Below are 14,814 nucleotides of genomic sequence, written 5' to 3' on the forward strand. Positions count from 1 at the left end.
GGAATCGTGAAAATAAATGAAATCAACTGAAGTAGTTTTAATAGAGGTAGCATCAGAATTAGTTGTAGAATACAGTGCAGCTGAGAGGCATAAATATACATTGGTACAAGGCAAACTCAATTATCATTATAGACTTTACTACAACTTTCCTTCAAAAACAAAAGCCAACCCCCCCCCCAGTGAAATCATGTGATGCTAATGCCCTATTCTTATGCTTTGATTAACTCTCATCAACTGTTTCTTTCAGCATATATTTTATATAATCATTGAACATGAATCGATCTTGGGGGGGGGAAGCATTCCAAGCTTTTTACTAAGGATTAGAGCTTTTCCAGTCTCATTGATGACTGAAAAACATGTATCGCTAAGAATCAAGTGATAATTGTCTACAAGAACTCAATTTTTGAGTTTTGAAGTCATTATTATTCAAGGAACTATTAGGGGTTTTTTTTGGCTATAATCTGCAAAAGTAAGTTATTGCATGGTTCCTCTCTCCAGACATCATGGTATATTTTTATTCTCACTCTGCCAGTATCTCCAGATCTTCAGTAATGGTTACTGTGCACATGGAATATTCCAAGCCTATCAATGTGAATGTTCTGTGCACATCTGGCCTCATCTTGAAACCAGGTATTGTAGAAGGAATGCAGGTATTCCCATCCTTCCTTATGTACAAATTCCATAAATGCTGTTCCTCTTCCTACTGGGAAGTACTAAACACTATGAGAACTACTACTTTTGTATGTCTGTATATGGAGATAAAGTTGCAATGACTGTATATGCGTTTTAAAAGCTGACTGAACTATTCCTCAGGGGTACATCTCCTTTTTATATATTAGATTTCACTCATCCCATTTATGTTATCCTTGTGATGTCACACTATACAACCCTTCTGAGTTTGCAAGTGAATATGTAGAGTCAACAAATGATAAGTGATTAGCAGCTACATTTATGCAACAGAGATTATCTAGGAAAAAAATAGTGAAATTCACAATATTTTAGTTTGCTTTGTATGACACAGATTGAATTTCAGGTGAGAAAAAAAATAAGAACTCCTTTGCTTGTAACTTTCAGATATTGTATTAGTAAAAAGCACACTATATCTTTGTAAATAAATATATCCTATTTCTGGTATCACAGTACAATCCAGAGAAAAATACTGTCATAAGTACAACAGCATGATATAAGCTCCACAAGATTTTACATTAGTTTTGGTCTTGAATCTGGAAAACACCCTAACAGGATAATCAAAATCTAATGCACATATTAAATACTTTGCAGAACTCATTTCCCATCCCACCCTCTAATACAGTACTAACACAATTACATGAAAATGACATTACAGTATCCTCCCAGCTGAATCTATGCTTGCAATATCAGCTACTATGTGTATATCTCAGAAGTATGTGAAATCAAAAATCACTAAATAAATAAACTACCATAAAGAAAACTGGGCAGTGCTAAATTTTATATTTAGAAAATATCTCATCTTCAGAAAGAGACCACAGAGGAGGGTAGAATATGTTGTTTATCTTATTTAAATTTTGTTTTTAAAAGAAAAAAGACATATACAGGTTCAGGCCTAGAGGATATTGTTAAATGCATAAATACTGATAACTGCTAAATTAGAATGGGTTTGATAAACTATAATACAACATACTGGAATAAACAGTAGAGAACATAATATTTTGGTTTTTTGAAATAGTTAAGGTGCAACATTTCTTGCTCAAAATGAATTCATGACATAAGTTTGATAGTGACATTGCTGATATATGAAAATACGTATCACAGAAATGAAATTTCTTTAAAAAAACCCACACAAATCAATAAAAAATAAAAAAGCAATTTAACAATACATTGTTGGTTTCGCATTTTTTTGTGCTAACAAATCTTTCTGAAATCAGGGATCCCCATTCTAATAAATTCAGCAAGCCTCTAAAATTAAGACGTCATTCAACAACAACAAAAGAAAGAAACCACAGGGCACAATTTATCTGGCTATTCTTCTGCAGAACCTCCACTGGAATGAATGGAAGCTGTGCAATACCTACATTCCAATGAGGATGGCTGCAGAGAATCTTCCAAGTGGGCTGTGCTTCTAATGAACTATAAAGCTTTGCAGGATTTCTGCTACTCTTGGTGCCTAATCGTTTTAAAATTAAGCATATCTACAGAAAAGTTTATTAGCATCAGAAAACACTCGTATTCAGTAAATTGACCCATATTCAGTCCCTCGTCTAAGGGATAGTCAACAAAGTTTTGGAAAGAAAGGTAATCAAGATATTTACTTAGAAAAAGCTAATTTTCCGCATTCTTTATAAAGGTACCATTCATACAAAGAAATATTTTAGGAATAACATAGAAATTTAAAATGGAATACAGATGATGTACTTTTGCAAAATGTAGTTATTCTAATGGATTCAATAGAATGTGTATGTTAGTACCCACTGTAAAGATGAAGAGGCTGCACCATAAGATATTTGGATTTCAGCTACTAACATATTTGAGCCATCGCTAGTACATGGTCATATATTCCTTTAGCTACCACAATATATGCTCAACAGTATGGCATGATGGCAGCATTCTATTTTGTTAAAATAATTTAGAAAACATTAACAAAATTGAACTATTAAAATAGCTCCACATGTTACAGCAGCATGTGGAAATTTCTTCTACCTGAATTTTCTAACAAGTTTTTATTTTCTCATGCCTGTTGAAACTGTTTTTTTATTCTATTTCTTCAATATTTATAACTTTGAATGAGTTTTGATTTTTTTACCTAAGCTGAAGTGACAATTTTTATTATCATCAATTATTACAAAGTATATGATCTGCTTGTTGTTGTTCCTGGTTCAGACCCTGAAAAGACATGCACTGATTAGAATAATAAAAGGCTAAGCCAAGCAAGTTTTAAGAGTCACTTTTTGTATGGCTGTTAAATCCAATTACAAAAAAATGAAAAAAAAAACAACCCATATTCTCTAACAATTTTGTCACATACAAATGAAGAAGGCCTGATAACACTGTGTAAACGCTCATAGAGACCTAATTAATATAAAAGGGTCTCACTGAACTAAACACTACCACAAAATTCCACCAGAGACAAGACTCATAGAAAATTATTGCTGGGGTCTGATCAATAGCATTTGGTTAAATCTTTGTGCTATGATACAAATCAAAATAGGGAAATTTCTTGTGCTGTGGAAGAAGTACCCTGTATTAATGTGAAAATTTCCTGTCAAATTCTTATGAAAAATAAAATGTTGCTGCTAGGAGTATTGTTGCCCTGATCCAGTCAGAGTCCGTATATATGTGGAAGAGGACTTCCATTTGTGCATCCCTAGACAGATGGAAAACCATGTACACAGATGCCAAATTCCCCTACTTGATGTTACAGCAGAATTACTGTACTTGGGGCCTTGGACAAAAATTAAAGTACCACCTATCAATGATTTCATATCATGCAGCCAATTTAGGGTGTCTTTTAAAAAAGAATCTATATAGATGCTGCTGCATGTTGTGTTGAATGACAGGAAACTGGCATATATAAAATAATCAAGAAATAACATAAAGTAATAATAATTATATAAACCCTAGAACCTGCTCTGGCAAGAGATGTAGAGATGGGAAAAGGATGCAACACAGAATAAAGATAACACAAATTGAAAAATGGTCTGTTTGATGGCCTAAATTCTGTAACATTATTCCTCAGTCATCATCTACTTACGCTATACTCAGCACTTTACCATCCCAAACTACCACTGGCACTTCATAAACTGATGAAGCCGATTCAGACTGTGCATAGTATTTATGACAATTCCAGTGTCCATAAAATGTAAAATATATTCATCAGTGTATATGTCAACTGAAAAGATTTTCCCCCAAAAGAGTGAAGTAGTACTAAGGTCACTTCTGAACAATATATTAATAGTATTTTCCCCATTTCACTGCTTTAAACTTAGTCATTCTGAATTTCTGTCCAAAAATAAATGAAATTTTCAAGGCTTGAAATTCAAACCAGTAATCTGCAAGCACTGCTCTTATCTGTATGCCAGACCTTTGCTTTAAATGTAAATCTCCATTATTCTATGCTTAATTTTTTTAAAAAAAGCACAATAAAGCCTGTCAATATTTTTTTTGCCAAAAATTCTATCACCCTGGTGGCAAATTCAGAAAAGTGCAGAACTTCTTGGCCATATGCCGCACATAGACCTCAAACAATGGTACACCTCCCATGCGTTCTTGGAGTCTACAAACAGGTTCTTAAATTCACTCTTAAATATATAAATGTAGGCATAACCTATTATATAAACCATCCGAGAACTTAAATGTTCATGTAAAAAGGACTAAGATTATCTAGTAACTAGTGCAGTGTATCAGTTCTTTCTTTCTTTCTTTCTTTCTTTCTTTCTTTCTTTCTTTCTTTCTTTCTTTCTTTCTTTCTTTCTTTCTTTTCTTTTCTTTTCTTTCTTTCTCTTTCTACTTTTGTTTAAAGTAGCTACACTTCATATGAACTACTTTTGACAGAACAGGTGCTGTGTGAGCTACAGTAAAGTTTGCCTTCTCCATGTAACTGTGAATTTACCACTTTAAAAACCTTCTCTAGAAAGCAAAGCTCCAGGATATTTCATTTCTGTTCCATAAGAGAGAAATAACATTACTCTCATAGTACATTTTAGGCTCAAGCTAAAGGGACCTGGAACAAGCTACAAGTGAAATCTGTGCCACACTGAACATGAACCACTCATTTTCAGTCTATGAGTTCCTCCATCACATGGACTGACTACCATCCATTGGTAAAGACAAGGCTAGAATATTAGGTAAAGCACAATGTTTTACAAAAGGGTAGAGCTTCACTGGTCAGCACAGGAAATAAGCACTGGAGCCTGAGACATTTCTTTTGGCTGTCCATCACAGGGAAGAGGTGCTGTTCTCTGATTCCTACAAAGGAAGAATAGATGTAATGTTAACTAAGAGAACATACTCTTTTTTAAAACCCCTAACACTAAAATATAGCAAAAGCTTGTTTTACTTGAGTTTGATACAATGAATTTTTGTATGTAGTAGACCAAATTAGGAAGTGATTTATGCTTTGTGTGATCTACATGATGCAAATTACATTATTTGTATATTATATGAATTGTAAATTCATTAGGTCATCATACAAATGACTAAATATCTACAATGTCCTCCTCTTAGATTCAACAGATTTTCTTTAATAAATAACCCTTCTTCCAATTAATGTGTTAAAGTAGGATGTCACTGTATAATCAATTATATTCAAAGTGCCAATTAAATCATCTAGTAAGAGTAAAGTAAACCCGTTACAATGTTACAACTTTTGAGTTACAGATGCTTTATTGAAGAAAAGAAATCTCTTGCTAAACCACCTACAACGTTCAGATGAAACACTGTTAACATAGTAGGGATTATGAAAAAGGGCTTTTACTACTGGATTCCTGCATTGAGGAAGAGATTTAAGTAGATAACATCATTTCAAATCATTCCATTTTATGATTCAATGATCTAAAAAGTTTGGTTTTCAAGTAATTTCTGTCATTTTAGAAATCGTGTTTTCCCTCTAAAAATAAGAGAAGAGTACTAAATAGATACAGGATACTGGGATAACTGGAGATCTGCCTTCACATTTATATTACATCAACACTAGCTCCCACTATTCATATTAATAAACCCATTCTTCAGTTTAGTGATAATAATGCACCAAGGAAGTGACCACACTAGTAGAATGGAAAGAACAGAAAAGGCAGTTCAATAGTGAATGTATCAGACAATACATCTGAGATTTTTCTTACAGTGTACAGCTTACATAAAATACAGACAACTAAAAGCAGTATTTGGAAAACAGCTTCTTAGCTTTTATTTCCTCTTTCAGACTGTTTCCCTAAAAGTTCAGTAACAACAGAACTCTCAGAGTGCTGTTTAAAAAAAAAAAAAAAAATCAGAAAGCTGAATTGCTTGGGTAAATTATCAGGAATAATTTTTGCTGTATGAAAATCAAGGCCACTGTAGTTAGAAATTTCCTGTTCTTAATTTTTACATAATTGCCTTTACAAAAACAACAAACCTTTTTTTAAAATTTTCCAAAGGCTGAATGGGATTCATATAAAGTCTTCTATTTCCTAAAGGCTGAAGCTCTCCTACAGGTCATAGAATCCCTTGAACAATTGCTGAATTCTTTTCCTGGGTGTTTCCAATCTTGAGAAAAGGAAAGAAGTATGCTGGCTACTTAATATTGTAAATCTTCCGTCTACTATTCATAAAATATATTCCAATCACACAAGGAGGGTGTTAGATTACTTTCCTTGCATGCTCATTTAAATCTTTTTTTCCTATACAGAAACATTTTTCACTATACTCTTTCTGTTTTCCTCCTTCTTTTGTTGGAAAGCAGCTATTGCAATTTGAAAATGTCTGGTTTGTGCAAATAATACTGTAAGAATAATATGGGAATAATGTCATAATGGTAGCCAGGAGAGTAAGCTTTATTACAATTAAGTTGCCTTAGCAATAGTTTCAATGGAACCTAATCATGGAGGGGAGTGGGGGGCGACCTGGATCAAATTTCTAACATAGTTTCTCTCCCATATATCACAAGGTAGTCCATGCATATGAAACTGAGCCTAGGGTTTTTTAAATAATCATTTCCCAGAGAACCACACATATCTCTGTCTTACTAAAAACCCTAATTTATTTGAGTCAGTCACCCTTATATATATCCTAGAGAAAGGATAAACTGAGAAATCACTGTGTACAATATTGTTTATTGTTCTAATAATGCTCAACTTCTACTTTCCTCATATTTCACATGAACTGGTCCTACATAGCGATTAAGTTTTGGGGAAGTATCCTTCATCTTCTACATTAAGTTGCAAGTATTAGGATACTAAAATGTAACACAGAAGCTCTATATCTGTGATGGCAAACCTATGGCACGCGTGCCACAGGTGGCACACGGAGCCATATTAGTGGGCACGCCAGCTCAGCTCTGGGGCGCATGCGCGCGCCGGCCAATTGATTTTCGGGCCTTCTGGGCCCACCAGAAGTAGGGAAACAGGCTGTTTCCTGCCTCTGGAGGGCCTGGGGGGGGGGGAAGGCCCGTTTTTCTTTCTTACCTGGCTCCAGATCCTCTCTGTGTATCTGGGAACGGTGAAAACAGCCTTTCCCACTCCCTTGGAGGCCCTACAGAGGCTGAAAGGGCTCATTTCCCCATTCCCGGTGGGACAGGAAGTGACATTTTTTCCTGTCCCCAGCCTCCAGAGACTCCTAGAGAGGCTACTACAGACTCCTAGAGAGGCTCCTACAGACTCCTAGAGAGGTTCTGGAGGCTGGGGACAGCAAAAAATGTCACTTCCTGTCCCACCGGGAGTTGGGAAATGGGCCCTTTCAGCCTCCGTAGGGCCTCCAAGGGAGTGGGAAAGGCTGTTTTCGCCGTTCCCAGATACACTGAGAGGATCTGGAGCCAGGTAAGAAAGAAAAATGGGCCTACCAGGCCATCATGTGCCAGGAGCGGGGGGGGGGGGGAGGGGGTTGCACACACATGCGCGTGGGCACATGCGCGCGCCACCCTCCCCCACCCCCCCCTCTCCTGGCACGCGATGGCAAAAAGGTTAGCCATCACTGCTCTATATCATCTCTACCAAATAAATGCTCTAAAATAATTTCAGAATTTGCTTTCTACATTGAACACTGTATTTTATGTTCTTGTGTATTGGAACGTGTTTCCTGAAAGAGTCTAAACTTCTGTCTGGCCTTGGCTACAGACATGCTCTGGGATTCCCTGGTATTTAGTTCATTCCAAAAGATGCCTTCCATTGTTCTAATCAGACATGCAATGTCTCCAGGACAAAACTGTCAGAAACCTGGCAAATGCATACGCTTGGCAGATAACATCTTTTGGAAAATATCATATTCTCAATTTACTTACTGTGGTAAAAACAGAAAGATTTGCATTTCTTTCAGAATAGATTTGGGAATTTATATATACACATACATATATAGTTGTAAGTAAGTAGAAAGAATATGATAATCCTATACTTTGGGAGGCACCAAATCTTTCTGAAAGCTGGCATATTTTTAAGAAGCCATTTTCATAACTTTGATCTTATTTTTTCATCTTTTGTTCCCCCTCTTAAAATGGGAATTGAATTTAAGCCAAATTCTAAATTTAAAACAGAATGTTTTGAATATGTACGCAATAGGTTTCACCACATTAACACAATTCTTAACACAAATACAGTGGTCAAATAATTTACAGTCATTCCTATTTCCATTGGCATTGATAATAAGGTATGCATTTTGAATATCATTATAATAATTTCCCAAACATTTGTTCAAAATTCCATTCTGGTGAAAATTAAAATGCAATGAAATAATGCCTCAATGTTTAATGCAAAAAGGAAGTTAGGAACAAGCAAAAATAAGAATAATAAAAAAGTGTTGAATGATTTTGTTGACACAAAGGTGTCGCTTTGGCTGACCTATTAGCACAGCCAGTAGAACACTTTCTTTATCACCTCTGCCTCTCCTTCTCGGTATTTGAGAAAACACTGACAGAAATTAAATTGATGCTCTAAGTTCAATAATTGTATTACTGACACAAATCACATTTCAAAATGTTATCTTTGTGATTAAAGACCCACAATATCGCACAGTTTTTTAAAAATCAATCTTTTGTGCTAAACAAAAAAAGGTACAAGATCAGTTTTTGAAGATGTACATTTATGTACGCAAACGTATGTATGGCCATAAAATATAAACATACATAGATATAAACTTTCATTTCAATATTTCGGTTCCGAAAACAGGTAAAACTTTGCAAGTTCTACGTTTTTCTTTTTTGAAAAAGGGTGTGAGTTTAAACTAATATGTTTTAACAATACCCACCCATATCATTCTATTATATCAATGTTCATAGAAAATAATATATGAAAACAAACTATTGGAAGAGGCAATTAGTGGAAGAAAATGTAACCTTCCCACTGCATTCTCACTACAGGCCTTTTCTAGGTGCACAGACTGGCTTTTAAGAATTGCAAGTGCTGTAGTAGGGAAAAGAAAGATATACTTTTCCTTATGGAAACAAGATGGTATAGAAATTAATGACATCACAGAGTTACCAAATGATGTCTGTATATATGAAATGCCTAGCTAAAATGCTTCACGAGGCTCAAGTAAACACCTCTTGATGTGGGTGCTTAATTTTAGGCACAGCTACAGATATAAAAAGGCAAAGTTCCTTTTAACTAGTACTTACCTGTGCACATTTTCCATTGCTGCTACCTCTGCTAAGGCAGCTAGACTGAAGAATGCAGATACAGATGGCATGTCTGATGTCGTACTATGATTTTCCGCTACATCGTTGTTTAGCAAGGATTCCTTGCTGCATTCCATCCCTGTATTTAATGTTCTCTGAAGAGTATTTTGCCCTTTTGGTTTCTCTTCTAAAAGGAAGCAAAATAGCAAAGGTTGTTTTAACAGAATCCAATCTTCCTTACACTGAGATGAAAAAATAAAGCCTTATTCAGGGTTCTTTCCTCTTTATAATCAAACCAACATGGAGACATACAACATAAAAACAAATCCAGCGAATCAATTTTCCATTCACTGTCCACTGTAGGAAAATATAGGAGAACTTCTGTCCTTCTAATATTTACCTTGAGATTGTGCTACTTTCTATAGTCTTTAGTATATTATAAAATGTTTTAAATTGTGTGCATTGTACCACACTTTAAACAAGTCTTAATGTGGTACTTTATTCTTTTGCTAAGTAATTTAAGCATTATTATGAAGAAAAGTGAAACATATATTTTTGAAATATGAATTTAAATGGACTAGAACTGGCCACATTAGCTCAGTTGACTACTAGGTATACTATAGGCTAAAATGAAAGTATAAAGTGACAAAAATACCAAAAAGAACAATACATTCAATAAACGACAGAATCATAAATACAGTATTAGAATAAAGGGAAGTATATAAATATTAATTTTATACAAGATAATGGATAAGAATAGATACAGTGGTGGAAAATACTGAGGAACTACGGTTAATTGCATCATGCATGTCAAATAAGTGCATCATGCATGTCAAACTGAAAGTATAAATGCAAGTAGTCAACATAATACATGCTATAAGAATAATGAAAGGAACAAATTTAGTATGTCTATCTTATGAAAAATAGAACTTAAAGTGACACACTAAACTTAAGCAGAAAAACATTCAAGAAACAAACAATCCAACCAGCTGTTAGAAAAAAATGATCCAGGTATCCCAAAGAAAGTGGTCTAAGTTTGTGAACCTTTGCTTTCACTCTGCCTGGGCATCAACAACTGCAACTAAACATTTCCAATAACTGTTTCTTCAGTCTTGCACATTGGCTTGGAAGAATTTTAGTCCATGCCTCCTTATAGAACAGCTTTAATTCAGGGATGTTGTTGTTGGTAGGCTTCCTTGCCTGAACGGCCTGCTTCAGGTCCTTCTACAAGTTTTCTGTAGGATTATGGTCAGGACTTTGAATTGGCCATTTCAAAATATTAACTTTCTTCTGCTCTAACCATTCTTTGGTTATACAATTTTTATATTCTGGGACTTTGTCTTGTAATACAACTTGTCTTTTGGAAGGATCTTACATCCACAGAAATCAACAATAAGCCCTAAAGTAATTAAGACAGGAAGTCGGCAAACATAGTGCCTCTTTAAAAGATGTTGATTCTCCCAGACCTCTCAAATCTGCTGGAAAATACTGTTTTGCAATCTCTTCAGAAGGAGCCAATATGAGTGATCCTTGTCTTCTTAGTCCAAAGAAAAGTTCTGAGGAGCTAATCCCTTCATTGGCTCCTATTTTTACCACATTCATTAGTTCCACAAAAAGCAAAGTCATGCTCAGTCTGCCATCCTACCCTAAAAGTCAAAGCTTAATATGAAAATATAAATGAAAAGTAAAAAAAAAAAATCCAACTTAGTATGAAGGCGAAGGTATTCTCAACTTGTATGTTTAATTAATGTAGAAGTGACAATTAAGAAATCAAGTTAGTAGACAGTTTTATTTATGGGATTCAGTGATAGATAAAATGGGCAGAGTGCTAGGAAAGAAAGTATTGATGTTTGAAATGAGCTAGATATATTCTGAGAAAGGAATTTGGGCCATGCAAGCAGTGTGAATTGTTTTATCAATTTTCTTCCAACTGCTTCAGATCAGTGGTGAGGAAAAGAGTTGCTCTCAACTTTCTTTGCCAATGCTGGCTGAAATACTTCTGAAGCTGAGTGGATTTAGCATTGTTTCCACTAAAGATACCTGGTCTGGGAGGAGTTTTGGTCAGGGATGCTTGTCAACAAGTCTGATGGAGGATGTGCCATTTGACTCTTCCCCAGCACTGGACAGTATCCTATACAGGTAAACTGTGGTTGTGAGGAAGCCAGGAGTGCCTCCTTTCTGGCACTACCAGAACTTTTGACAAGTGCTAAAAACATGGCAGTTGCCTCTTTTCCTTACTACTCACCAAGGCAACAGAGTGTAGCTGGCCCCTTCCAGTATCACTCTGGGATAACTGGAAGCACTCACTGAAACCAATGATCTGAATGTTATTTGGTGCAAAGAAACAAAGGGGCAGCAAACTGGCTGTCATTCTGTGGTCACCATGCCATGCAGATGATGCTGGGTGAGCTGGGTGAACTTTAGCCAGGTGTGTACGTGTAGCTCCTCCTAGGGGTGGTTAAAGAAGGCTCTTCATAGCTTTCTCCATATATTAAAAAGCTTGGACAGGTTCCTAAATAGGTGTTGTTGCAACTTTCACTTAAAAGCAAGGGGTTAATGTAACTTTCTAAAATAAGTATGGGAAGCTCCTTTATTTGAAGCTTTATTCAAAGCTTTGTATCCTTTGAAACTTGCAACCTAGATTATCCTAGGAAAGAATATAATGATAAATTGTAAAGTATAAGAACATTTTGGTGACAACAAATATCTAAATAATTAAAGGAGTTGTCTTTCTAATAATAATGCCCAGCTGTAAAAGCTGGAACCTGAAAAAAAGCGAAAAGAAGATAGTTACTTTTAAATTATAGATTTTGATATGTTAATAAAAGCACTATGAGCTGCAAATAGAACCAATGAATTGCATCTGGCCAAATAAAGGCTTACTAAATGATGTGCATGCAACATAAGTATATAATGGGCTAGAAAAGAATGATTATGCTCAGCAAGATTGAGGTAAATATAAGAGGAAAACAATAGGTACAATGGATAAAAAAGGTCAAAGAGATTACCAAAATGTCCTTGGATTAATTTTATTACTGAAGAAAGGGAGCCACAGTGGGCATTTGTCCATATAGTTGCTACAAGATGAACCTACTCTATGCTAAGTAGCTATACTATCTAGTCACAAGACATAAAATATTACATGCTTCATTATGTATAGTTTTCTTGGTGTACATTGATCAAGTAATAGGTATATATTTAAAGAATTTAGCTTAATTCAGGTTGGCTAATTTCTTTTTAGACTTTTCAAATTCTGGAACAATCCCAAGAAAAAGAAATTCTATAAAATTACAATTAAAGAAATCTTTGTACCAGAAATCTGGACATTTTGATAAAAATATGACGGCATATTTTTGGAATGGTCTAGGGCCGTGATGGTGAACCTATGGCACGAGTGCCGGAGGTGGCATACAGATCCCTCTCTATGGGCTCTGTCGCTATCTGCTCTTCTGGTTTCTGGCATGTGCATGCATGGCGGCCAGCTGATATTCGCATGTGCCAGAGCCCCAGGAACCCGAAGACCAGCTGGTTGGTGTGCAAGTGCGTGCTGGCCACCTGGTCTTTGGGTTTCCAGGCTCCGGCATGCGCGAAGACTAGCTGGCCGGTGCGTATGTGCATGCTGGAAACCTGAAAACCAGCTGGCTGGCGCACACGTGTACAGGCCAGCTGGTCTTCAAGTTTCTGGGGCTCTGGGGCACACGTGCATTCCAGTTTGGGCACTCGGTGCCGAAAAGGTTTGCCATCACTGGTCTAGGGCATTCTTTTTCAAGTTCTTTCTTAAATATAAGTGATTTTTAAAATTCTTTACGCAACACTTCATTCTGAAACTGTATAACACTAATAACGCAAGATATATTCACTTGTACCACTTCTTTTTAAACAACTAATAGCTTACAAATCTACATTTTTGAGTTCTCTTTTTTGTTTCTATGATTCCTGGAACTCACAGACAAATTTGAGTAATGAATGAATTTATAGTTGTAGCCAAAGAAAATCAGTCATATACTTACTTACCCAAACCTTGCCCCGCTGGTGAAACTCGACCATCTGCTGTCCGAACAAGATGTGTGATCTTGGTTTTCCTTGCTTTTCTCTTCTGGCTTCCAACCAAAGGTTCTTGTATTACCACAGACTCTGGAATATTTAGAAGAAAGTTAGAGCTGTTATTTTTCCCTAGCACCTCATTGGTGCTAGAATAAGGTTGCAATGGAGAAGCTACTTGACTGTTAGCAAAATATTTTCCGCAGATCTTTTAAGAATTCTAAATAAATGTAAGAGGCTAAGGAGAAATCTATCTAGTTTCAATAAGGATTAAAAGAGTCACTATAGTGTTTAGTTATTTCATTGAATTAAAGTTTTTATCTGCACACTGGAACTGTGAAGGGGCACTTAATTAGCAATGCTATTGTTCTATAACATTTTTGATAGATTTTTCAAAGTTCAGGTAATCCTCTATTTATGACTGTTTGTTTAATGACATCAACAGTTTTGATGACACTGAAAAAAGTGACTTATAAGCGGTCCTCTGACTGGTAATGTGCGACCTTCCCAGAAGGCATCTGACAAGGAAATTCAAGGGAGGAAGTCAGATTCGCTTACTATGTGATTAGTGTAATAATTGCGGTGATTTGCTTAGCAACAAAAAAAGTCATAAAATCGGGCATGACTCAGTGAACAGTAATATTGCTTAGCGATTACAACTGTGGTTGTAAAACAATGACTCATAGGAACAATATTTCAAATATTGACTCACTATTTCATCCCATAAAAAGCAAATAAAAGTAACTTAACCTCAACTAAATTGGATTGTTTTCACACAAGCCACTTTATTAGAATTCTTCAAGTTGAATTACTTACTAATTTGTTTTATTTTCAGTATTTTTCATATGGGTTTCTCAACTTAAATAATATTAAATAACTGGTTTCCTCTCTGAGGAGAATGCTTTCAATTATGCTTGCAGAGAAAAACCTCATTTATAGAAGTAATTTAGCTCAGTGACATAGCTGGATAACAGTAAAGTACTGTAACATATTAAATATTATATGAAACAATGTATTTAATACTGAACCAACATTAAAATAGCTTAGTTAATCAATTTGTTTACAATCTTCTCCATTTTGTATATAAACAAGATTCTAGATATGTATGAGAAAAGGAGTGATAGAATATAGTTTCTAGTTGATTGGTATTGTAGGAAAGCTATGACTCAGCAGCATTACTGAATAGCATTCAATTATGTCCCATTCTTGGAGGCTGCAGTTTTATTGGCATGGTTTTTCTGAAGTGATTAACCATTGCCTTTTTCTTAGGGCTGAGAGAAAGTGACTGGCCCAAGGTTACCTCTCATTGCTTCATGCCCAAGACAGGGCTAGAGCTTAGAGTCTCCTGGTTTCTAGCCTTAATCACCTACCAAACTGTCTGTCTGAAAAGTATCAGTAATGAATTATAAAACAGAAATATATCACACAAAATAGCCATAGATTCTAGATTTGTCTTTTCTAGACCTCTCAAATGCCAGTGGAAAAACAGAAAAAGAATG

General features: G+C 35.5%; 1 protein-coding gene across 7 annotated transcripts in view; it reads right to left on the bottom strand.

Moving 5' to 3' along the window:
* Positions 1-1,026: 1,026 nt before the first annotated feature.
* BBX (BBX high mobility group box domain containing) overlaps positions 1,027-14,814 on the bottom strand; it is a 126,284-nt gene continuing 112,496 nt past the window's right edge. For 6 of the 7 annotated variants that reach the window (XM_070942707.1, XM_070942706.1, XM_070942708.1 and 3 more), the window contains 3 exons: positions 13,289-13,408; positions 9,275-9,461; positions 1,027-4,941 (listed from right to left, as the gene is read on the bottom strand). In XM_070942707.1, coding sequence (XP_070798808.1) covers positions 4,854-4,941; positions 9,275-9,461; positions 13,289-13,408 — 395 coding nt within the window. In that variant the 3' untranslated portion in view covers positions 1,027-4,853. Of the gene's footprint in view, positions 4,942-9,274; positions 9,462-13,284; positions 13,409-14,814 lie in introns of those variants that run through there. The other variant, XM_070942710.1, reaches the window with a different exon arrangement.

The sequence above is a fragment of the Pituophis catenifer genome, unplaced genomic scaffold (genome assembly GCF_029215685.1).
Source record: "Pituophis catenifer annectens isolate HBS135680 unplaced genomic scaffold, rPitCat1.0.hap2 SCAF_4, whole genome shotgun sequence".
Classification (NCBI taxonomy): domain Eukaryota; kingdom Metazoa; phylum Chordata; class Lepidosauria; order Squamata; family Colubridae; genus Pituophis; species Pituophis catenifer.